General features: G+C 33.9%; 1 protein-coding gene across 3 annotated transcripts; it reads right to left on the reverse strand.

The window, feature by feature from the left end:
- Positions 1–6,281: 6,281 nt before the first annotated feature.
- LOC144957163 (uncharacterized) lies at positions 6,282–18,754 on the reverse strand. Of its 3 annotated transcripts, none has more exons than XM_078888182.1 (3): positions 18,375–18,754; positions 16,654–16,779; positions 6,282–10,123 (listed from the first exon to the last, which is right to left on the reverse strand). In XM_078888182.1, the coding sequence occupies exons 2-3, from the start codon at positions 16,769–16,771 to the stop codon at positions 9,423–9,425; spliced, it is 819 nt and encodes a 272-aa protein (XP_078744308.1). In that variant the 5' UTR covers positions 16,772–16,779; positions 18,375–18,754; the 3' UTR covers positions 6,282–9,422. The 3 variants fall into 3 exon arrangements, with proteins under 3 accessions (XP_078744308.1, XP_078744306.1, XP_078744307.1); XM_078888180.1 differs by having other exon boundaries at positions 18,347–18,754; XM_078888181.1 differs by lacking the exon at positions 18,375–18,754 and adding an exon at positions 17,289–17,841.
- Positions 18,755–27,163: the final 8,409 nt, after the last annotated feature.

Genomic DNA, 27,163 nt, shown 5'->3' on the forward strand with positions numbered 1-27,163 from the left:
CACCACAGGCATTACACAGCAAGGTCATTTAATTTATGGGAAATTACGTCCATAGTTATCGGGAGGCATCGGTCTGTAAAAAGTTACACATTCACTTGTGCAAAAAAGGAGAACTTGAACATACATTATATGACTTATTCAACATGGAAGAATACCAGTAATTGGATTCCATAGGCTGATGTCATGTCGCCCAGCAACAGAGGCCATTGTGGTTCTAAACAAAGAAAATCTGTACTTTTTATTCTTCACGGTGGCTAGAACTTTTCATATGTCATGTGATCAGAATGTGTAAAAGTCAAAACAGGATCAGATTTATAATGATTTTTACCCTCTGGATACGCTTTTATGCTCGTCGGAGACATATTTCGTAAGGGCGTTCGTCATTGTTCCGATAGTTTAGAGCCCGTTACTAAGTTACCATGCGTCAGTACGAGGGAAGTGACGTTACGACTGTTGAAGCGTATTGAGATTGATTTGAATGCCCCTAATGGAGCCGTCAGTAAAGTTCATAAAACAATCTAGCACATCAGGCCAATCAATACAGATACAATCAATGAAACACAATGAAATATTGAGACCTATATGACACTATAAACAATGGAATTTCTTGAGACAACCACACAAACGCAGTATATATATCTTCAAACAATAATGCCTAACATTCATAAAATATTCAAATTTTGACATGAATCGTAAGGGATTAAAGTATAAAAAACAGTCATAAACCCATTAAAAAGTTGGCGTTCAAATTATTTATTTGAATCATTTAAGTGCTTTAAAAATGATTAATAATATTTTCGTCTGATGGTTTATATTTTATTCCTTTCCTGATATTTGGACATAATTCTTAACATGGAATACTGTGGGAGAGAAAATGAGGTTCTCACCAAGACATGCAAAATAAGAATTTTACAATTTAAAAAAGTCATAACTTTTAAGATTTGAATGCCCGGACAACAACATTTGGCATGTATGGAGACCATCATTTTTAATTTACAATTATGCTTGTTTCAATCAATTTTTAATGATGTGAATTAAATTATCAATATGCAAATTACTACAAATGAATTTCATTGATATCTCAAAAATCACTAAATTGACATATCTCTTATGAGCAGCTTTAAGAAGATAATATTGGCTATTTAGCATAAATGCTGGCCAAATAACTTCGCGGCATTTGTGTTTGTTGAATCCGTGACCTCATAAAGTCGTGGAGAAGTGGCTGTCGATAGACTAGAATATGAAGCGACCTTTTTTGGGATTGTGGATAGCTCATACGGTACAGCCAGGATCTCGGTCAGGCGGAGTTGTTGTACCAGTTAGGTCGCGGGTTCGAGCCCCCCATCGCCGCGCAGTGATATATATATATATATATATATATATATATATATATATATATATATATATATATATATATATACATGTACAGGCACAAGTAAACATATAAACATACACAGTAAATATTTTGATTCAACCTAGAGTCATCAAGTAACTCCTATGTGAGCACGAGTTATTTTCACTGGCTTTCAGCATTATAGTATTCATTTTGAATACTTTGTTCTGCGTTGAAACAAGACCCAACGGTATTACGTCGGGATATATTTTTAAGAACACTGAAAAATAAATTTAGAATTACATTGACAAGAGGTACAAACTTTTAGTTTATTGCAATGTAAGAAATGCCATTTATTTTCCGAGATAACGGATAGACATTAACTTTAATCTTCATATTCTTGTCAATCAAGTTCAGTGTCTTATATAGTTATTTTGTGACCGACTGTATTATATTTTTCTCCTACCTGCTTCATTGCGACACAACAACTGTTTTGAGACGTTGGATGATAACCCGATTTTACTATAGTGCAATAGCGTCTCCATTTAACATTGGCAGTAAGGAACAATAATGATGCCCAACCCTGTACTTATTAAAGAATAGATAAGTTGTAACAGTTCAAGATTTTTTTCTCCAGTTTACTAAAAAACTAGTTTTTGATACGTATTGATTCCTGACCACAATGATATTTCTTAATGTGAAATCATTAAAGTTCCAAAACCAATCGTTGTGAAAAAACAACAACAAACAAAACAAATTTTGATAAGAAGTGATATCGGTGAGGGCGGGGGGATGAGCGTAATGATAAGATTCTTGAGCTCCTGCGTTTAAAATTTTGAGCTCTTGTACACCGCGCGCACCCAATGTTCTATATCGTAACACTCCCTGTCTTCCAATAGAAATACAATTCTGATAAATAATAGTGATTGATGATGTAGTGTGCAAAAAAAAAATGAGAAACGAAACAATTTTTCGTGTTATTTCTATTCAATTCACCCTTTGTGATGTGATCTGGCAAAACCAACCGGAATTTAGAAATATTCAAACCCTATTTCTAAAAATGCAGTTGAATTTGGAAATTGTCTTAATTAGGGCCCAAATAATTCACATTTGAAAATCGATTTCAAAGGCAAGCCATGGATCTACATAATCTTATTTTCTTTAATTTTCTTAGATATGAGAATAAGGTCTCTGGTCATTAGAATTTCCGTTTTCAGTAAAAAATCGTATATCGTATTATTCACTTACATTGTCAATGACGGTGTTCTTTATAAATGGAGCCTGTTTTTCGCCTATCAAAAACTGTAAGACACCGCAAGTCTTCCTTACTTTCATCAGCAGTCTATTCAATAGCAAAAAATAACAACATTAGTTTCTATTTTTATCACCTTACTGTGAAAAATATTAATTAATTAATTAATTAATTAATTAAATTATTAATGAACTCTTCGAATCTGATCAATTTAGTGTGTCAAAAATGTTTATAATATATATCAGGTGGTCATAGTGAAAACCGAGCCGCTTATAAAGATATATTTTCTAAAATTTCAATACTAATAAAACTATTTGTGTTCATAGAATTGCAAAATATCAAATAATTGAGTTGGATGAGCGGTTTTGAGTAATATATAATTTTCTAACGCAGTCTAAAAATTTTGATATTGGCGACATAATTATTGTTTGGTAAATATGGCGATGAAAGATAAGATCATTGCCATTTTACTCTCTTCAATGTTGCGTCATTTTTCTCTGATACTGAATTTCTGAACACTGTTTTGAAAAATTACTGTATCTTTTTTGTTTCTCAATACATATTCTCTCTAAACTTGATAGTTTTAAAATCGATACTATCCTATGCACATTGTTTTATAGATCATCATTGAAAGTGTGTTGTCTTTTTGTATATCTGTCTTGGGGAAAACATTAGGATGGCTGATAAAACTCTCATAAATCGAACTATTAAAACAGTAACAAAATATACAAATAAGATAACCAATTTTGTCATTTTAGTTGAAAGTTGGTCTCCGAAACACTTACAAAAATAAAAATTGTTAAAACATTCTCCCAATAAAAACATCACAGCATCTATTGAAAGTGACAGGGTTCTCTCGATCAAAACCAAAAAAGCGAAAGACATAAACGTTCTTTTCTCCCGGCAACCATCAGATTGTTCAATATGCAAGAATCATGATCCTCTATTGGACTATTTCTTTCACTATTATTGTATTTACATTATTATATCTAATTTTAACGTAAAGATTATGCATACCTACTCACTAACTGATCTAATTCAACACCATTTTTAGTTTCTCAACATCTGGAGTGAAATATTTTAGATTGTGATAATAAATACAATCGTACATCAAGAATCAAATTTATTTTTATTCTATAAAGCCTACATAATATTATCTATATATATATATAATATTCCCTATATTGCATGTTGCGGATTCATTCTTATTTAATAAATTTTGAGGTATTTATTGGTTATGCAATGCTGATATCGGTGTATTTTTGATAGTCATATTTTAATCCATCTCTTGTCTTTGCCACGTCTGTTGTAGAATTTCCGAAATTTCTTCTTCTTCTTCTTCTTCTTCTTCTTCTTCTTCTTCTTCTTCTTCTTCTTCTTCTTCTTCTTCTTCTTCTTCTTCTTCTTCTTCTTCTTGCTATAATGCTAATAATTATATATATATATATATATATATATATATATATATATATGTGTGTGTGTGTGTGTGTGTGTGTGTGTGTGTGTGTGTTTGTATTTGTATATGACACGTCTGTATAAAATAAATGCTTCCTTCTTGGAGTGATTCTATAGGATCATAATTAATTTAATTGTTTATTAAATTTTTAATTCACTCAAGCTTTTATAAAAATACAATATTCATCTTCATAATGTATACTCTTATATTGTAAGCAGTGGTCTTATTTTTTGAGTATAGATACTTTCAAACCGTATTGCATGTCTCTCGACACTTCTTGGTAGCACATTGAAGGAGCCATACTACGCAGCTGCTGCTCAGGGTCCATGAACACCTATAATTGAATTTTCCAACCGAACGAGCCGATCGATACTCTGAGCACGCAAGTGAAATAAGATGACTGCAATATTAAACGGTGGAACAAGCAATCGAATAGAGATCAAAGCCGATCCTATCAAAACAAAACATAAAATATCACGGACAGTAGTACACACACACACACACACACACACACACACACACACACACACACATATATATATATATATATATATTTATTTAGAAGAGAAAATCTATAACCAAATGGCAATATTTTTGGATGGAAGGCAGAAAATGCTACAAAATTGTGGGATACCCAAAAGAATCAGTAAATCTTTCTTTTAAACAAAGACTCAGAAGTCAGAATCAATTTTTTTTGTGATGGCGAAGCTAATAGAACTAATCGCAAAATCTTTAGAGATACAGGATGCAGTACAGAAGGAATAAAAGAACCTTTGATTAATGAAGAGGAAAACCGTACAGTGCATCACATTCAGTGGTAAAGTGGAAACCTTTGAAACAAAATACGGAATAACGCACGATTCAAAAACTTCTTGACATCTTGGGAGCTCTTGCACATTGAAGCGAATATTTGAGAATATCACATGGCCTAAGATTACCGAAGACATTCGAAAATATGTAAAATTGTGTGACGTATTCCAAACGAGAGTTGCAGAAGGGAAGGTACCAATATTACACTAGAGACAACTCCAGTTATTGAAAAAAGTTTTTTTTTCAAAAGGTTGCAATTGATATTATAGGCCCTTTAAAGATATCAGATAGAATCCATACACACATACGAACATGCAGCCAGACGACCAGAAGCGATAACACTGTAATCAACCACATCGGATCACAAAACCGAAGCATTGATGACAATGTTTGCTTAGAATAGACGTACCAAATGAAATGCCTTCGAACAATAGACCTCAGTTTGCATCATATGATATGATGCATGAAACCACGAAACTCACGGGAATTCAACACTCGTTTACAAACTCCCTACCACTCCCAAGCAATTGACCGTAGTGAGACATTTGATGACACTCTGAAGAAAAAGTTAAGAAAAGGTTCAACAGAAAAAAACAGATGACCAGGTCATATATTTACCAGCAAGGCAATATGCTTACAGAGAAATGTCCCAGGAATTACATCGAGTTGATACAAACGTTAAGTAGACAGAAAAAGCAATGCTAGAAAATTCAACATAAGAGATCAGGTACTAGTACTTTTGCCCGATTCACTAAGAAACTTCAGTGGAAAGGGCCATACAAAGTAGCCACAGTTAGATCAGGAGTGAACTATGAGATAAAAATGGGGGGCAAAACAAAATCCTTTTCACATCAACATGCTCAAACAATATGTTGAACGTAAACCCGCGTCGGTTTTCAATAATGTTCAAAGTGAAAACGCGAAGTCGGCCTAATAATTGAATCCGAAGAAGATAAAGGAGAGCTTCATCATCCCCCTATCACGTTATATAGGGAAAATAAATCAATTGATGACGTAAGCATTAACTAAAAGTTGGACGCGTCACATAAACAAGACACGAATTGGAAAACACCAAGTGGTACTAACAGATATACCAAGGCATTCTTCAATTGTTGAACACGGCATTAAGTTAAGTTCAACAAACTTAAATCAGCTCTATGTTCTGAACCAATATAAAAGTTCTGTGTTAGAACAGATGCATCTTGCAACGGAATTACAGTTTTTTATTACAAGAACATGACGGTATACCAAGGCCATTCCAGTATTCAAGCAAGAAGCTTTTATAGAGTGAAACACGATATTCAGTGATAGAACGCGAATGGTTGGGATTTATTGTAGGTCTTAAATCATTACGTAGCCATCATTTTCTGATCTTGAAACGGACATCAAACCACTCACATACATTAAAAACAACAAAAAGAACAACAGTAGAGTTTTCCGGTTGAGTTTATTTCTTCAAAATTACTCATTTTCAATATCTTAAATTCCTGTATGCGATAACATCCATTCAGATTGCGTAATGGGTGGTGCAATGCATAATTTTGTAGTGTGTAGATGATGATGGTATTTCATGAATTTCAGTCAAATAATATCACTATCCTTATTGTTACATACTTCTTATCACATGAAATATATTATCTATGTCCGTCAGACGTAACGATTTCATTTTTTAATGTTCCCATGATTGCATATATTATAATGAATGAATTGTATATACATTTGTTCTAAATTTTGTTGGCGTATTATTAAGTATTTAAGTGAAAAATAACTTAATATCTAAGGGTATGGTGACCCACTTAAATTAAGAGATATCGACATTCAATCTTATTTATTTCATAATTACATTTCATAAAGATTTCTCTTAATGTCCTTACTCATTTTCCGTTTGAAAAAAAATATTCATATTGTGTAATACAAAAAGTAAATTTTAAACGTGGGTGGGGGGTGTCACGTTACTGTAGAACGAGCTTAAGCCTCAATGGAAAACTAGCTTAAGATGACCATGAGTTGTTTATTTTCAAACCTGTTGTTAGGATATCTTGTGTTGACAACCCCTCTGGGTCGCCCAATGAATATTACTCACCATGATATATAAACCCATGGCAGGCCGCAAATTGTAACTTGCTATTCTTGACCACACAATGCAGGGTTGGTTGTGTGAGAAACGTTCGGGGCCGGAAAATAGCAAGGCAAAGTGCAGTTCACTGTACTGTTTAAGTCCGCAAAACGAAGTAAAAGGTCATAGCATAGAAGAGGCCGATCTATGTAATATCAGTTCCATCTAAGAGTGACCGTTAAAAGTGCAGAACAGAAACGACCGATCTCTTCCTATGCGTATGAGCCACTATAAAGTTTAACACTGAGATGGCCAAAACTGTCGCAAGTTCTATTGCCCTGTTCGATGCTAAACTAAAAAGAGACATATGTCGTAATATCACATCTCGATAAAAGAATGACACTATTTGGGTGCCTTGAAACTTGTTCGGTCAAATCCCTATCCAGACAAATAAAGATAGTGATAAGTCTTGTGTGTGAAGCACGTTTGAGAAGCTCGGTTGTTTTCAATCTTTGCTGGGTCGTGATCGGTCAAGAGTGAAGAAGAACTCCTACTACACAACTTCGTTACGAGAAGTTAGACCAATGGCGCTACAAGAAAACAGAAGAGCAAACATGAGACAACAGAACGACATTATTTGTTTGTGTGTATTGTGGTGTCTTTCCAAATAGGTATGCCTTATTGTCAAACCCTTGTTTTATTTTGACATTTTCTTATTCTTCAAATAAAGTAATAATTTAATTAAATCAGCAGACGTATTTAGTAATTTAAAGCTATACTTTTATGGGGACCGTTTGTAATATTATTAATCCGATTGTGGTTGGAACTTTCTTTTTATCTTTATGTCATAAAACTAGTGACAATTCCCTTTCTTTCCCTCTTGTCATAGTTCAATACTTTCTATAGTTTCTCATCCACTAACCCCCCCCCCCCTGACCAGCCCAAAGAAAATATTTTGTTCCACCATCCCACTTCTTAGATTTCATTATTTTGCTTCCTTTTTTAAAACATCAAAACTTTCTATACTAGAAATTACAGCACACACTTACTGTGATGATTACTAAATTACTACATACAATAAGGGTATTGACCAGAGGGCTGGGTAGTAAGAATAGGATACCAGAACTGAAAATCTACGTCAAAGTTCACCGGAAGTAGGGAAGTAGTTGAAGGCAAATAAACGTCAAGCTATTGATAGACGTACAACTTATGAAAAGCTTATAAAATATTTTGTAACCAATTTCTAACAGTTTTTCGCAATGAATATACATAGCACAAAACAGCAAGCTTGTGAATTTGCAGTTTTCAAGTTCAAAGCCCATATTTACTTTCACTATTCTTAAATCTTCTAAGAATTGCCAGATGCCTATAAGGAAAGCTACAAACTTGTATATATCTTGCGGTTGAGTTCGAATAAAAAACTGAGTTAAGCAACGACACACTTCAAAATCAATTTTGTCTTTCATTTTACTACTGCTAGAAGACTAAAGATGCCATAAGGAGACTTCAATTCTAAGAGATTTCTAAAGTTTTAGAGAATCCAAAACATGCTCCACCTGACTTTTATCGTTTTTATATAAGGCAGCGTTGTTTATTGATTTCCTTAAGACTCCAAGAAGTTTTGAGAATAGGAAATGAGGAAAGATATCATTAGCATTGTGGAAAAAAACTTCTTTGGAGGTGTTGTATACAGTCCCTCACCCACTTTAACGATTGTACCTTACCTGGAGGGTCCTGTGCTCGATTCTATAATAGCATTTTTTTTCTTTCATCTTTCATTCAGTATCCTTTCAGTCCTTGTTAATATCAAGACAAGGACCTTTTAATGGACTTTTTGGAAACTTAGTTCAAGTAAAATTTAGAGTGTCATATATAAAGACTACGCAGCTGGTGTAAAAGGTATAAAAAGGGAAAACACAATAAGATTCGTCGATGGCATTCATAGACTTGCTGTTTGTTGACAACTCGCAAAAGATTGATGTTATTAAATAAATAAATGCAGTGACAACGTTGCTATTCTAAGCATTCATTAAATACATATTTTATGCTGTTGTTAGCAATATGGAATGAGATTAGTGGAAGAGTAGCGTCCCTTGATTCGACGAAACCGGTGGAGAAGTTATTTGTAAACAAACCAGCTACAAGCCGCAAAGCGCTCCAAATACAAAATTAATTATTCATATTTCTGTACAAAAATGCATAACGTTGATTATGATATGCATTTTTGTACAGAAATATGAATAATAAATTTTGTATTTGGAGCGCTTGGCTTGTAGTTGGTTTGTTTACAAATAACTTCTCCAACGGTGACGTCCAATTAAGGGACGCTACTCTTCCGCTTATCTCATTCCCTATACGTTTTAAAGGCTATCACCTAGGAGGCAGGACTCTTTAGTCTGTATGTGCACATCAACGGTAATACTAAGTTTGACAAAAGTTGGTCAGTTTTATAAAGAAGAAATGAAAACTCTAACATATTTAACTGTCCGGAATGAGTATGATACGATTAATAGGATCAGATGTCGCCGTATCCATTGTCTAACCTCAAAGAGTCTGTAATTTCATAGATATCGAATTCTCTATCTGACGACAGACTGAAATTAGCCTTCATAAATTTGCTAAATTGAAGACACTCACATTCCCCTGAATATTTATTAAATTGGAAATGCGTTGCTTCATTCTGAGGCTTCGACACAAACATGCAGATCAGCAAACAATGCGAATCGAGCATTGATTCTTTAACTTCTCTGTAAATGGGATCTAAAGAACTTTTTTCGCCGGAGTGGACAAGACTACTTAAAGCAAATGTTCTTTTTGGAGAGTCAGATACCATCACTTCAAATTCACAAAGTGCCAATGTATCATAACCCTCTTTCCACACATAGACATATCGACCGATCAGTGTTTTAGTGGAGGTGCAATTCAATTCTTGAGGAGAGAATCTTGGTAAAACTTTCCGGTGATACAAACACAATTCACCCGGAAACGACGTTTCTTTCTTCAGAATTGGCACAGGGTTTGATGTTGTGACGTATACATAAAAATTCTGTAATCTTTTATGATATTCATTTCTGTTAGTGATTTGAATAGTATAAATTTTGTAGTTTTGGAGAAGATCGACGACCCACCAGTTAATTTTCTGACCTGGACGTGTACGTGTACATGAATTCCCTCTAAATCTCCCGTCGGTATTACCATCAACTGCCTTCCATGAGTCTGTGGATAAATAAAAAAGAATGTAGAGAGAAATAGTCGAACACAATAGTTTGTAATTCTTGACATTGTAAGTGGTGAGAGGAACAAAATTAGTATCGCACTTACATGTCGTAATGCTCAATAATGGCAATAGAAACGTGGAAAATGACGCAAAGAATAACTGTATGGTGTGACAAAATGACTTGAAAAAGGTGAAAAAGGAGAAAGAAAATAACGTAGAAAATAACGTAAGGATAACTGAAACCGGCGAAAAGACGGTTAATGGACAATTTCAGGTGTAAAATGTTAATATGTTCTTTGATTAAAAACTGTCCGGAATGAGTATGATACGATTAATAGGATCAGATGTCGCCGTATCCATCGTCTAACCTCAAAAATTCTGTAATTTCACAAAATAAAAACAAAAACAAAAACAAAAAAGTCCAACCCCCCCCCCAAAAAAAAAACAAAAAAAAAACCCCATCAAGCGTAGGCATTCAATTGGCGCAAAATCGATTAAATCTGTTACAGTTGCTTTACCAACAGTCTAAATCCAATATCCAAAATGAATATGTAGGATGAGACATTATGTATTGCATTTTTCTCGCCAGAATAGGCGTTGTTAACGACTATGTCCTCATAATTTTACATCACTTTATGGTAAAGAATGTGAGTAAAGCGCTTTTCTCAACTTGCACCGGCCTTATAGAGGGACTCAAAATGGGGAGGAACACGCTTGAATGGAAGCGTCATCGCACAAGCCATGCGGATTGCCCTGGTAAAAAAAGTAATTCATCAAATTCATTCCTTGGCCATCCTCTCTAGTTCATTAAATTATTTTTTAAAAATGAGCTTTTATATAGCGCAATATTCACGAAATGTGCTCAAAGTGCTTTACAAAGGGTCCCTGGCAAACAGCAACACATAACATGTATGACGAGACATGACGCCTGTCAGGCGACATTACAATTTTTTGGGACAGAGACAACGCTGCTAACAGTCAGGTACTCATTTTACACCTAGGTACGGTGAGAAAATATGAGTAAAGAGTCTTTTCAAGGACTCATCTATGGGCCGAGCGAGGCTCGAACCCAGGACCTTCCGATCCGAAAGCGAGTGTCATACCACAAGACCATATGTGTTCTTTCTATGTCTCTAGATTTCCTTCAGTTAACGCTCAGTACATTAGTTTCTCTTTCTCATTAGATCCTCCGGTCACAGTCTGCTCGAATACATGACGTAATGTCTTTCTGATTTCTATAAATCAAAGATGAAAAAAGCTCCTGATTTGCATCATGACATAACTCCTCCTTGCTAATTCTTTCTGAATACATAATTCTTAGAATTTCCCTCTGATAGGAAATGAGGACGGCTTGTATGTTTTGCTTTAGCATCTTGGTCATTTTCTTTTTCAGAGCCATAAAACACAGCTTACAGGTTTGTGTTAAAGATGCGTATTCTAATGGCGAACTCTGCCATGCGATCTCTTTAATGAATTAAAAATGAAATATTTCCAACTGGATCAGTATGTATCATCTATAATTCTTTTTATGCTTTAATATCCAAAGCAAACACTTTTGATGTGTATTATACTCGCAAATCATCTGCATGTAATTTTCGTAATTAAAAAAAAAGAACAATATACAAAATGCATACAAAGTAATTTGTTTCACAAGAGAGAAAGAAAGAAAGAGAGAGAGAGAGAGAGAGAGAGAGAGAGAGAGAGAGAGAGAGAGAGAGAGAGAGGAAAGAGAAGAAAGTAGAGAGAGAAAGAGAGAAGAGAGAGAGAAAGATATATATATAATATATATATATATATATATATAATATATATATACATATATATAATATATAATGAGAGAAAGATATATATATATATATATAAAGAGAGAGAGAAAGAGAGAGAGAGAGAGAGAGAGAGAGAGAGAGAGAGAGAGAGAGAGAGAGAGAGAGATCAAGAAAACTGAAATCCCTTTTAAATGAGAAAAAGCATATATTTATAAATGGTACCAAAGATGAACTAAAGACGAAACAAAGAGAAATTAAAGAAGAATTTATTAAATGTAACGAACGTTACAAAACAACAGTAGAGAGAAGTTTCCAATCAGGCGACATTAAAACAACTTGGAAAGGCATGAAAACATTTATCAATTACAATGAAAGCAAATCTAAAATACCCGACAATATCGATTTAAATGATCTGAACAAATTTTATGCCCATTTTGATTCTATCAATAATGAATACGAAATTGAACAGACTAAAAAATTACTGATAGAGCGTATGAATGATGAATGCGAGAATGAATTAAGTGAATGTGAGATAAAATATATGTTTTCTAGACTGAATGAAAGGAAAGCGGCTGACCGGATGGTATAAAAGGAAGAATTTTGAAAACCTGTGCGGAACATTTATGCTATATTTATACTTATATTTTTAATATGTCTTTTTCATGCTCTTCCATCCCTAGTATTTGGAAAACTTCAGAAATAATTCCTGTCCCCAAAAAAGATAAAGTAAAATCAATGAATGATCTGAGACCTGTTGCTCTGACATCAATTGTCATGAAATGTTTCGAAAAACTTATTTTGTTACGAATTAATAACCATGTTAGACCTCTTTTGTACCCTTATCAATTTGCCTACCAAAGTAAACGCAGTGTAGAAGATGCCATCCTAGTTTTTACAAATAATATCTACAAACATGTAGACACGCCTAAAAGCTACTGCAGAATTCTTTTTGTTGATTTTTCATCCGCATTTAATACAATTCAGCCCCACCTCCTTGCTCATAAACTTTCTACTTTTAAAATTAATCATTATATCATCTCCTGGGTGCTAGACTTCCTTACAAATAGAACACAATATATACAAGTAAAAGGAAATGTCTCCAATAACATAACTATTAATATTGGTGCTCGCAGGGCTGTGTAATCTCTCCCATGCTCTTTATACTTTATACAAACGACTGTAAAAGCACAGATTTAAACATACCCCTTTTAAAATTTGATGACGATACAACTCTACAAGGACTAATTACTAATAATAACGAAATAAATTATAAGAAAGAAAGAAAGAAATTTGATTCCTTCTGCGACAATAACCACCTTGAATTGAATGTTACTAAGACCAAAGAATTAATCATAGACTTTAGAAAAGATAATAATACAAAAGACCATATTACTATTAAAAATGAAAAATTAGAACAGGTAGTAGAATACAAATATCTAGGAGTCACCATGGACAACAAAATACGGTGGGACGTACATTCCAGTTATATCAATAGTAAAATTAATCAAAGAATGTACTTTTTACGGAAATTGTCCCAACTTAACATTGACAAAACACTTTGTACGCTATTTTATAGATCTGTAATAGAAAGTGTTTTGGCTTTTTATATTACTACCTGGGGGGGGGGGGGGGGATTGTCTTAGCTCAGCAAAAGCTAACTTTGACAGGATTATTAAAAGAGCTAGTAAATTTACTACAGGATCCATGTCTTTTAATGATTTATATTCAGAACACTGCTTAAGAAAAATTAGTAATATTTTAGATAATCCACCTCACCCTTTAAATCTTCAGATCACTAAGTCGAACAGAACTGACCGATTGCTGTCTATACGAACAAAAAGTGAAAGACACCTCCGGTCCTTTTTACCTTACAGTTGCAGAATTTTTAATAAGGAAAATAATTTATAAATTCTAGTCTACGTCTGTTTTAACTTTGAAACTTGTTCTTTAAAATTACTCCATACCCACCATTTTTTAAACATCAATTTATAAAATCGCTTACTACAACTTTTCTATTGACCTTTTTATTCTACATTACGTGCCATGTAATTTATTCTATGTAATTTTTCTCAGTCAATTTACAATAGTATTACACTGTAACTAATTCTTAGCTTTTTACTGATTTTTTTTCTTATATGTTGACATCAATGTACCTTTTCTAGATATTTATATCTTTACACTTTTATAATCGGTATGTCCCTTAATTTACACTATGTAATTATTCTTACAGCCTACAATATTATTATACTATATATACCTATTACCAAATTTTACTTTACCACATTATATTTACGTATATTATGTTTATGTATGTATCATTGTCGGCATTTTATACGTCTGTACAAAATATTTTTTTTGGATGAATAAAGTAAATTATTATTACTATTATTATTATTATTATTATTATTATTATTATTATTATTATTATTATTATTATTATTATTATTATTTTATTATTATTATTATTATTATTATTATTATTATTATATTATCTGGACAGAGAAATGTTTCGTAATTTGAACAATTGATAGGTTTCCACGAGAATCATTCCCTTGTACTGTCAGCCTTTGACGGGCAATTAATGGTAATGGTAGCACGTCTGAACGGTAATCAGAAGGTCTGAGGTTCGATCCCCAGTCGATGTTGACTAATTTTTGGGATTTTCTTCTTGTACTTTTCTTTCTTGCTTTGTCTGGCACCTTTCATACACACTTGTTCAGATCTTTATCAATGACTCACATACCATCTCATGGGATCAGTACAACTGAATTATATTCTAAAGAACCCCCACCGGTGGATTTGTATTCATGCGCACTAAAAGATTATTTTTAATTGCCAACAACTGTCCTTCACACCTTATTTCATACTAAAATAAAATGTGCGTAAATATTCTGCAGTCGTTGAATACCATTTTTAATCTACGCCTTCAAAGCATGATTGCATATTTACTAAAACACATAATAGGATTTTCCAATGAGAGAGGTGGATTAATAATAATATATGGTTCATACACTCTTGCTTTTTGTAATTCCGGACTTATTCCCAACCGCTGTACGAGCTTGCTAACAAAATTCGTATTCCAAAATGAAAGAGTGTAAGAAATGTTTTAATCTACCCCTCACTCGTGTCCGATTTCTCCATCTCGGAGTAACTGACAGTTTCAAGAATATTTAAATGATAAATGTACGTTGTTTTTCAAAATATCTAATTTAGTGAAATTTAACGTTTGACAATCTTAAGTCACAAATTATTATTGTAAACTTGATATTATCACGCGTCAATATTTAAGGAGAGGGTGGAATAAAGACATTAATTAGTTTATTGTATATTACTTTCTTAGCGCGCAATGACAGTCACTCGCAAGCTCGTGGTGTTATTTGAAGTTTATGATAACTCATTTGATTAATCCAACCTCCTGAAAAAAGGTCTAAATTTTTTTTATATTTCCGTTATTTTAATCGATTTTTGTGGAATTTAATTTTATCCTGTTTTAAGGCACTAGGTGGCAAATAAAAAGTGCTAAAAGGCAAATTAAATCCGACGCCCTGAACAAAACTGTTGGGTGTGCGCAGAACATCAACGGCTATGAGGACACGGGCTTTCTCCTTCTTTCTCTTCCCTCTGATCAAGCTAGGCTCAGTGCATTGGCATGAGCTTCCTCTCCGAGGGAACTTATTAACGAGTCCGCTCTGTCTCTCTTTCTCCTAGTCTTTTCTTTATGTTGACATTTCGGGCTATCTGGCCCTACCGACTACCGACTCTCCTGGAGAGTCCCGAATCATCACAGAGAACAAAACAAAACAAAACACTTTCTGTAAACAAAAAAAAGATAAATAGATAAATAAGAAACAAAAAAGTCAGAATAAAAATGAAAATAAAACCAATAACAACAGCTAGAACAAGAACAACAACAACAACAACAACACCAAAACACAACAAAATACAAAGATAATCATTTTTCATATTTCAGAACGTTTTAGATTTGAATGGCCTCTTCAGCTTCGTGTTCTTTGCAATGTGATAAATTTGATCAACGCGTTGGTTTAGATATGCAAAAAAATGAATTCATTGCATTAATATGAGTGTGGGTCATATTTATATATCTTATTAACTCTCTCCTTACCAGCCATTTTCAGGATTTTCCCCAAAACTTCACACCCAACGAACGCAAAATACATTCTTTATCAATCAGACATTATAGCTTTAAAATTCTTGCGATTCTGTATCAAAACATGTTATATAACACACTGTTCATTTTCTTTAAACTTTATGATGTACTAGAATAATTTGAATAAGAAAAATATATTGGTTGTATCGTAACGAATGTGACGATTTTCCTATAGTTGGTAAGGAGAGCGTTAAGGAAAATGCATGGAATGTTAAAACTTTACTTTTATATTTCTGGTCATGTCAACTTTTAATTCAATTTTCTACAAACGCCTCAATCCAAGATAATATCTGGTTTAATGAGGTGGAGTACATATAATACATATAAATCGTAAGAAACCGACGTGCACTTATTTTCAGATCTGATATCCCAACGTCTTATGGACTCGCTGTCGTAATGGAAATCTCAAAAAAATGACGCAAAATATTGTCCATTACAACAATGCTAAAGTATATCCATAAGTGGGTTCGGATGTCAGACCTGCATTTAGGTACACGTCGTAAGAAACAAGTAATTTGAAATGATAAAAAATTAAAATTCGATTACTACCATCATCTAATACTTCTTACAATATCAGATTGATACAGCAACTTACTTTTTTGCCAATTTTTCTGCATTCTGGGCTTTCTCAATGCAACGTTCACAAGTGAAGTCAACACACAATCCAATGATATAATAGCAAGCAGGATAAACAATGCATTGGCAACCAACATCTTGATAACTGTAAAATTAAAAAAGAGTAAGACCAGATGGAATATGCTTGTAGTTAAAAATCGTACCCTGTTTAATCAGGCAAAAAAGACGTGACGTTACACCTTCTACTCTTCCGGTTGCAAATTCCTTAGACGTGCTTAAGTAACCAGTCTGATAATGAATAGATTACATATAAAATCGAAAGGGGCATATCAATTTTTTCAGTAGGATGTATAGTCTAATGATAAAATAGCTAGTAGGAAAAGCTGGGCATTAGCAATCATCATCCGGACAACTGTAAAATTAAAGAAAAATTAAGCCAATAAAATTCGAGGTAATTTTCTAGAATAGATGGAATTTGCTTGGAAAGTACGTGAACTTTGCAGAAATAGATTGAGATCTGAAGAAGAGTGTATGTGCGGCTATGTGCTCTAGTGGTATGACACTCGCTTTCGGATCGGAAGGTCCTGAGTTCGAGCCTCGCGCTCGGCGCATAGTTGAGTCCTTGGAAAAGGGTCTTTAATCACATTCTCTTACCGTACTCAGGTGTAAAATGAGTTCATGGCCGTTAACAGCGTTGTCTTTGTCCGAAAATTTGTAACATCGCCATTTTTATAAAAGGTGACAGACTAAACCAGAAAGGAAAATACAAGAAAAAAACCATCCAAAAATCAGTCTAACTCGAATTTGGATAGATCCTCAGGCCTTCTGATTACCAGTCACATATGCTACCATTAATGGTTTAATGGTGTGATGATATATATCCAGCCTGCTGACGCCCATATATCATTCACTCTCTCACTCACTCTATCCCATGACCGGTTGGTTGTCGGTGGGACTCTCGGGATGCAGACTTCACGATTCGACGCCACCCATTACGGTCTTGGGCCTTCCTCATTAGACTGTTCCACGTCAATCCTGTCCAATCTTTAATGTTATCCTGCCACACTCTACTCTGTCTTCCTCTTTTTCGGTAGCCCTCCACTGTGCCCTGCAATATTGTCTTGCATACGCTTCCGTGTCTTACGCGGTGACCAAACCAAGACAATTTCCTTCTCTTTACCATTGCAAGTAGTGGTTCTTGCCTTCCTGCCAGTTCTTTTACTACGTCCAGAACACCTACATTTTTCCAATGTTCCAAACATGATATTTTTAGTAGTTTTCGGTAGCCTTTGAGTTGGAATACGCGCACTTTCATTTCCGTGTCAGCATTCATGGTCCAGGCCTCGCAACCATAGAGGAGTACAGACAGTACCAGAGAACTAAATAGTTTAAGCTTTGTCTTGAAGTTTATGTTGCTTTTCCAGATTCTATTTTTTAGTCTTGCCATTGCTGCAGTAGCTTGTTCCGTCATCAGTGAGCATATATAGCATGGAATAAATAACTTATAGGTACCCTGGCCTCAAGGAGTACCGGTCTGCGCTAGATAACAACTAGCTATACCATGGTATCAAAAATATGTAGCAAAGTCAAAATGATATCATGCATATCAACCTCATAGGAGTAAAAATGTAAAAGTATGCAGAATAAACGGTTGATAGAGACTATAGATTAGAAAGACATTTAGTAAAGTTAACTAAATGTAATCCACTCACCCCCCTATTAATGAATAATATTACACACCACTGAATCAAGATAAACTCGTCTGTTCTTGACTTATATTTTGTTGGAGAGAATGTCTGGGTGTTTGTGGCACGCTTATATATAAGGCTAGCGTCTTTGTTTTGAGGCTAGGGTCAATGACCCTTGACCGATAGTTTAAGCGAGTTATCAGAGAGGTGAGGCTATGTGGTCTCGCTTTCGGATCGGAAGGTCGTGGGTTCGATCCTCGCGTTCGGCACATACTTATGAAATTCAGACCGACGATTTGGAATGATCTCCCTCAATCTGTGAGATTCTCGAGCTCAATAGTCATTTTCAACAAAGCCCTGAAAACATATCTTTTAAGGAAATATTTACTTGATTGAATTTTAAATGTATTGTATGTGACATTTATATTGATGATGAATTCATGCCCTTTTATGCTCTTAATTGTTTTGATACTTTGGTTTTATTGTATTTGAATTTTTTAAAAAGCGCTTTGAGGTTTTGACGAAAGGCGCTATATAAATATGCTTATTATTATTATTATTATTATTATTATTATTATTATTATTATTATTATTATTATTATTATTATTATTATTATTATTGTTATTATTATTATTATTATTATTATTATTATTATTATTATTATTATTATTATTATTATTATTATTATTATTATTATTATTTATTATTATTATTATTATTATATTATTATTATTATTATTATTATTATTATTATTATTATTATTATATTTATTATTATTATTATTATTATTATTATTATTATTATTATTATTATTATATATTATTATTATTATTATTATTATTATTATTATTATTATTATTATTATTATTATTATTATTATTATTATTATTATTATTATTATTATTATTATTATATTATATTATTATATTATTATTATTATTATTATTATTATTATTATTATTATTATTATTATTAGATGGATTGTTCACTGTTTTTGTTGATGGCTGAAAAAGGGTTTAAAGCCCGAAACGTTCTGTGTCTGGTATTTTGTTCTTCTCTGAAGCTCTTATGTTCACTTTTGTTTATTACTTTTTTACAGTCCACAGCTTCTAGCAGCTTAGTATCATCGTGGTTCAGCGGTATGATCTTTGCTTCGTATCTGAAAGGTACCGAGTTCGACGATCCGTAGCGCTCTATGGCCTTGAGCACGTCACCTAGCCTTAGATCAATTTGCACACAAAAATATTGATAATAAACAGCGCTTCCCAAGGACTCACGAGCTTAAGACCCACTTGTCGCATGCTGAGTGCGATATTAATAGAAGACGAAATCTGTCCAAAAAAAATAATTAAAAAGATCAATACGATAGTGTTTCCACAGGTCTTCAAAATGTTCATGTCAGTTTTTGACATTTGACAGGATATTGAAGCTTGATCACAACCTCGCTTGGAATCTCAAAGAGAATTAATTATACAACAACCTTCTTTTTAATTATTTTTCTTTACTAATTCAGAGGATTTTGAATTTGATCTCCTCTGTATGAATGAATGTAATAGGACAAGCAGGATGTGGAGAATTAGTTTTTCTATTGTTCTAGGAATGCCATTTTTGCCAATTGTTCCATTCCAATTTCTACACAACAATCACTAAATTAAAGAAATGTTTGCATACACCATTTATCAACCCTCCTTAGAAATAACCAAGAGCATTGTCATTATAACATTTTCATCATCCATAAAAACACAAACACACAAAAAAAAAAACAAAAACAAATAAAAACAAAAACAAAACAAAACAACCCACTACCAAAAACAAAACAAAACAAAAAAACCCCCAAAAAACAACAACAATAAAAAACAAACAGAAACAAAACAAACCAAAAAAAGAGAAAAATAGAACAACAAGCAATGGACATTAGAACCCATCTTCACAAAACACTATTTGTAATTTTTAAAATAGAAAAAAAACAGTTAAACAATGAAAATAAAAGGCAATTCATTTCAAATCTTAACATTTCAATCTTTATTTATAAACCTCATCATAATCTGACAGATTTGATGGCTTTCACAATGAACACGACAGAAGCGACAATAAAGCAAATTTGTCATTGACAGCCAACCAAATATATGGGGAATAAAAGTCCTTTTGATCAGACATTATCTACCGACTGAACACGTTAAAAATGTGATTCCTTGTCTTTCACAGGTATTTTGTTGGTGTGAATCGGGCAACAAAAATTCTATTTGAAGTTAAATTGAACGGACATATGACATCTTAGTTATTGTCACATTAAGACGTTATTATCTTTAGTTAGGAAGAATACATAGTTTTTACTCCTTACTGTCAAAACATGGAACAGTTTAAGTTTCAAACTAAAATGCCTAAAATATTAATGAACTTAACAATGCCCTTGATGGGGAACCTTTTGCTCTAAGATACAGATTGCTGAGCGTTCGTAACATGTCAATAATAATTATGATTCTTTTGTTTTTCTTCAATGTGTTCAACTTTTCTTCTCCTTTTAATGTTTTTTTTAAATTTCAAAGACCATTCAATACACTATATTGTTACTTATGGTTTAAGAGCTTTTAAGGAGCACAGATGGTCCGTTTCAAAGCCCTATTAATGTGATATGATATGGTTTGACGTAACAACCACGCATAAAAACATAACTCAAAACTCTTCTTGATTTTTATAGATGTACTTCTTTTCTGCTTATATGTTATCCTGACCGAATAATGTTTTTTAATAGATAAATCACACTTTTCCTATATCATTACCGAGGTGGAATTTGACTCTAAGGTCTATCTCCGGAAAAGACAGAGACAACTTAGGCGTCAGCCGTAGTGTAGCGTCGCAATCGAGTAATTTCGGCTCAATTACGTGCTCATGACAAACCGGGACGTCGACAGTGAGACTTCAGGATGTAGGTGAAATTTCTTATCCACTCAGCTAACTTACCCTCAAGTACCCATTTTACACCTGAATATGATGGTGAATTGTTGATAAAAAGCTTTTCAACCTGCTTAACTCTCTCCTTACCATACACTTTCAGAATTTTACCCGAAATTTTACATCCACCCTGAACAAAAATAGATTTATTTATTCAAACAGAAAAAGCAAAAAGCGCATTCTATATATAATATTCTTCAGACAAATAAGCTCTACAAGACAGTATCAAGTTTTTATAGCTATAACAAAATATTCTCTTTAAAGGTTGTGATGTAGTAAAGAAATCAGAATAAGATAATTGTTGCTTGAATCGTAACTAATGTAACGATTTTTCTATGGTTGGTAAGGAGAGGGTTAATTTATAATACACTGGGAATAATGGATCGGACATACTTCTCAAATATTGAGGGAGAATCTTATTAAGAACCAGCCAAACAGTAGTTCTCTAGAACCATAAGATATTTAAAGGGAAGGAATGTATCACGGTTTAAGCATCTGTGCAAAATTGATTGCTACTGAAGTGTACTTAGAACCATAAGATATCTAAAGGGCAAAAATACATCATGGTTTAAGAATCCGTGTAAAATGGCTTGCTATGAATCATATTTAGAACCGTAAGATACCTAAAGGCCAAGAATATATAACGGTAAACATCCATGTAAATTGCTTGCTACTGAAGTGTATCTAAAACCATAAGATACCTAAATGGCAAGAGTTTATCACTGTTTAAGCATCCGTATAAAATTGCTTGCTACTGACATGTAGTTATTCGCAGGTCTGATAAATGTTTGTAATGGAACTAATCTCAAACCAACACAAAATATTGTCAATCATTACAATATTGACATCAGTCCAATAATTACGTTTGGGTATCAGCCTGCCAATTTGTAGCTTGTTACCCAGTGGATTGGACGCTATTTCATCGTCAAGTAAGGTAAAACCAGATACAGCTATCAAACCACGAAACCATTCCTGATTAGACAATAAACATTATTTGAAAAGTTATTTCCCTTCAGGCATACATTCTTATTTACCTGGTCGTCGGCTCAAACTGCAGCTTTCGAAAACTCATAGCCTTATAATCTCCAACAATTTACGTCACAAGGCGACAACTATCAAAAGACACTGAACAATTTGTATTTAACCCGTTGATTGTCGTACTTTGGAAAAATTCGTATTTAAAAGTTTGGCCAGAAAACATGTCCTTCAAAAATCATTCGATTTAAATGACCCTCATCAGAGCAAAAACACTCAAACCTAGGACATCGACGAAATCTCAGATTTTAGAGTTTTTGCCAAGAAGAGGGTCATTTATATCGGTGGATATTTGAAGGACGAGTTTTCCGGCTCAATTTGTAAATACGAGTTGTATTTTTTACAGAGTACGTCAGTTAACTGATTAGTAGCACAACCAATGTGACCAATTATTTTCTTCTGCACCTTCACTTTTGCTTTGTGGTCGTCACTTTGCATTGGGACGTAATTAAACGTAAGTGCCATGGAATGAATGCATTTTCTGTCTAATTCAGTCCCTTGATTGGTGACAACATAATAATAGGATTCAATAGTCTGATGTCACGTCCGCCCAGCAACGAGCAGATTGGTTCTTAACAAAGAAAATCGGTACGTTTTATTCTTCATGCTGGCTATACATTTTTCACATGTCATGTGATCAGATTTATAATGTTTTTCTCCTCTGGATACACTTTTATGCTCGTCGGAGAAGTCTTTCATAATGGCGTCCGCCATTGTTCCGATAGTTTAGAACCAGTTACTAAGTTACTGTGCGTCATTAGGAAGGAAGTGACGTCACGACTGTTGAAGCCTAATACAGGGACAGTTACATGCGGAGGTGTCATCTAAGCGTCGTTGATGATATTGGTTCCAGTCGTGAGAAATGTTTACGTCTAAAATAATATTCACTGTGTTGGACACAAAGACGGGAGAGAATTGGTGACGAACGTATTCCCCAAACAAATTTACGAAGACTACACCCAAACTTTAGGACCTACTTTAGGTCGTGTTAGGAGTCCAGACCAAAACTTTGACGTGACCGCAACACACAGAATAAAGCAAGAATCAAATGTTTGGAGACACTAGACTTCAACTTGTAATGGTGAGACCTAATTATTTCCTAGAATAAATTTCTCTTTTGGTTTGTCTAAAAAAAATAAAGATAAAGTTTGATTTTAAATTTGATTTTAGTTTGGAGTTGAAAAAGTTCAGTTTATTTTAACACTTGACATTAGACCCTCAAGTTTCTTGTAAGTTTAAAATAATACATTATTATTTCTTATGAACGGGGAACTTAACAATCAATATGACAAAGCAGGGAGCAGGCATTGGTGTAGGATAAAGATCTGAAAAAGTGCCTATGAGACAGTGCCAGTAAAACAAAAAGAACTATACAATTACAAATCATCTCCACAAAAAAGGGTGTCTCGACCCGGGATCGAAACTCAAACCTCCTGATTAACGTTATGTTTTTTTTTCTTATAAATTTCTCTCTATTGGTCTGCCATTATGTCATACACACTCTTTCATGTCTATCTTATTAATTTTATATATATATATATATATATATATATATATATATATATATATATATATATATATATAGACAAATATTTTAATTTAAATTGATGCGGTCTGTCAGGCACTCAATTTTGTGCTGGATGACCTCAAGCGTTACGCCATCGGTAAAACAATTGCTTGCCACTGTTTGCATGCGTGTCTAGACTATCAGAAAGGGACTTTTCGCCCTTCTCATATAATATTCTTTTAATCCAGCTAATCAATAACTGCTACACGAACAGAGATGTCAGATGAAAATCAAACTTGATTCAATCTTGACTCAAACAAAGACTCTCTGCTCTCCATTGATCTATTTGGGAATCCAATTATATTTTAATGATTTGATGAAAGAAACCAATTCAACGTCCTATCTCTTCACATGTGCATCAAAAAATTGCAGAATGAACAAGAAGGTAGAGAATTCCATCAGAGGGTTTGAATGAAGATGAATCTGCAGAATCCTGAAATTTGGTTGGCAATAGAATATAACGATCGAAGAATTATCCAGGCAGGCAAGAATGAAAAACATTGTGGATGAAGTCAAGCACAGACGATGGAAATTACTGGGTCACATTCACCGAAATGAAAAAGTCTAGACGGCTCTAAGATGGTCCCCACCGGGAAAGAGGAATAGAGGCAGATCATTGGGCATCTGGAGGAGGGCAGTTGAAGAGGAGATGAAAGAGGCTGGAAAGTCATGGAATGAGCTGAGCTGGCTGGCCCAGGACAGGGGTGCACTGAAGAACTTTGTTGGCGTCTTATGTCCCAACAATGAACCAAGTGGATAAGTAAGTTTGATGAAAGAACGCATCTTTATGTACATTGATGAGTAAAAAAAAAAATTAAAAAATTGAGCATTTCTATAGCGCAATATCCACTTAACGTGCTCAATGCGCTTTACAAGGGGTCCTTGGTCAACAGCAACATTTAACATGTAGGACGAGACATGACGCCTGTTAGGCGATATTACAATTTTTCGGACAAAGACAACGCTGTTAACGGCCAGGTACTCATTTTACACCCGAGTACGGTGAGATAATGTGAGTAAAGAGTCTTTTCCAAGGACTCAACTATGCGCCGAGCGAGGCTCGAACCCAGGACCTTCCGATCCGTAAGCGAGTGTCATACCACTAGACCACATGGCGCCTTATGTTCCAACACGGAACCAAGAGGATAAGTAAGTTTGATGAAAGAACGCATCGTTATGTACATTGATGAGTAACGGTCAGAATTATGAATCCTCTGAGATGAATGAATTGTGTTAACCTCTCTTGCCTTCACTATTAAGTATTTTGACTTATTAAAGTGAAAAGGACAACACTGTGCGACAGGAGTCATTTAGAGCCATTTGGCTCATGAAGGCGGAGTCATACCGGTTTCTATAGCGTGAAAATGATATCAGAAATTGCTTGCTACCGACGTATACATATATAAGTGCACATTGCTTTCTACCCTTGGGTTAGGACGCCAGATTATCACAAATTACTTTCCATAAACTCTTAAAGACCCAGCCATCAAATCACTGCTAGGTGCAGGGGAGGGAGGCAGAAAAAAATCTCAACTGCACCCGGAATTGATCTCGGTCCCTTTGCTTGTAAAGTGAGTGATCTACCAGCTGAGCAATCGAGACCCCTATTGTGTGATAATACGATACTTTTGTATACGAAAGTGATGTTCACTGAACACATGTCCCATTCCTAAAATGAAGATCATTAAAGTGAGAGTCAAGGTAGCATGGTGTTAGAATTGTGTCAGTCAAACAAATGTCCTCTTTCCTCTCATAAAAAGGCCGAGCTCTTACATATACGATATATCTCTACGTTAAAATTGAAAGAAAGTATTTTTTTTACAATGAAAACTTTATACGGACTTGACCCTCGACTTAAGTTGTCCTTCAGGGTGCGTCTCTATAACGGGAATATGTTGAGACCAAATTTTCACTCTGTTTGACTCCAATAAAATATAATATCTGATCTCATTCGTTTTACAGTGACAGACACTGTGCATGAAGAGCTCACATTTCAAAAATATTTTATTTGGCAAGCTATTTTAAGTGACACCACTTGAGCATTTTGCACCCCACATTTCGTAAACAAAAAAACATTGGCACCATAACTTTCCAAAAATAGAAATCAGTTAAGGGAGCAAAACATAACCTCTTTGTGAAAAAAATTAATATCACTATATACTTCTACCTGCTGGACATGGGGGAATATGATGTTGCTGATTCTTGCGGGATCATCCACACAATATTGTGAGATGAACTTGATATTGAAATTGATGCAAAAAAGGCCTATTAAAGGCTAATTATTCGTTGAGCCATCATAATCAATGTACGCCTTCCAATTATAGTAACTCAAATTCTATTCAAATTTACAAATAAATTATGTGACACTGCCACTGGTTTCATTACAACATTCTACATTACAACAACGAGACCAAAACAATTTGGGTAATCAGACCTATAAAAAGTACACGTTGCTCATCACTATACCTTTTTGCTTCAAGGGAATTCCCGATTTTACTTTAGAGTTATAGAGTAATACCAAAATATTACAAGGCGTTCCTATAATCCTTTGTAAAAAACGTAGCCATTAAATCATTTATATTTTGGCGGTTGTTCGGTTTGTACTAAAAATAGATTTCAACACGTAATGATGTCTCAATCATAATGATAATTTTTAAGCTCAATTCATTAGATCCGAGAACCAATCTGTGTTTGAAAAAAAAAGAATATTTTTATAAGAAACAATATAAGTTAGGTAATTGAGGAGGATAATAATATAGTTTTTAACCTTTTGTTGGATTTTCGGACCGAGGAATGAGCCCAACCTTGGGAGGGACATCTCCGAGATTACGAAATATTCAATATTTTGTTAAAAAGCCCAGGTGTACAATTTCCTATAAAATCGTTGTTAAAGTCAAATGAAAATATCAGGAGATTAGAAGTAGATTTTCCTTTAGTTTAAATTGTGAACAAAAAAAAACAAAAAAAGAAAAAAGAAACCCAAAAAACAAAACAAAACAAAACACACACACAAAATAACAAACTAAAAACAAAACAAAGCAAAAAAACCAACAACAACAAACAAACGAAAACAAAACAAACATCACACTATTGTGTATTAATCCCCCTATGTTTTTATTATTTAAGTGACGTAACAAGTTATAATGGTGACCCAACTCGATACAATTTCAGTTCTGTGCAAGGTGAAGGTTTCTGACTGGATTATTATTTAGCAAGGTGAAGAGAAGAGGGCTGTTATAAAAAGAATCTTAAACTCTTGCGTTTAAAATTTTATCCTAATGGTCG

Source organism: Berghia stephanieae, chromosome 11 (genome assembly GCF_034508935.2).
Source record: "Berghia stephanieae isolate SIO BIC M18660-M18661 chromosome 11, UCSD_Bste_1.3, whole genome shotgun sequence".
Lineage (NCBI taxonomy): Eukaryota > Metazoa > Mollusca > Gastropoda > Nudibranchia > Aeolidiidae > Berghia > Berghia stephanieae.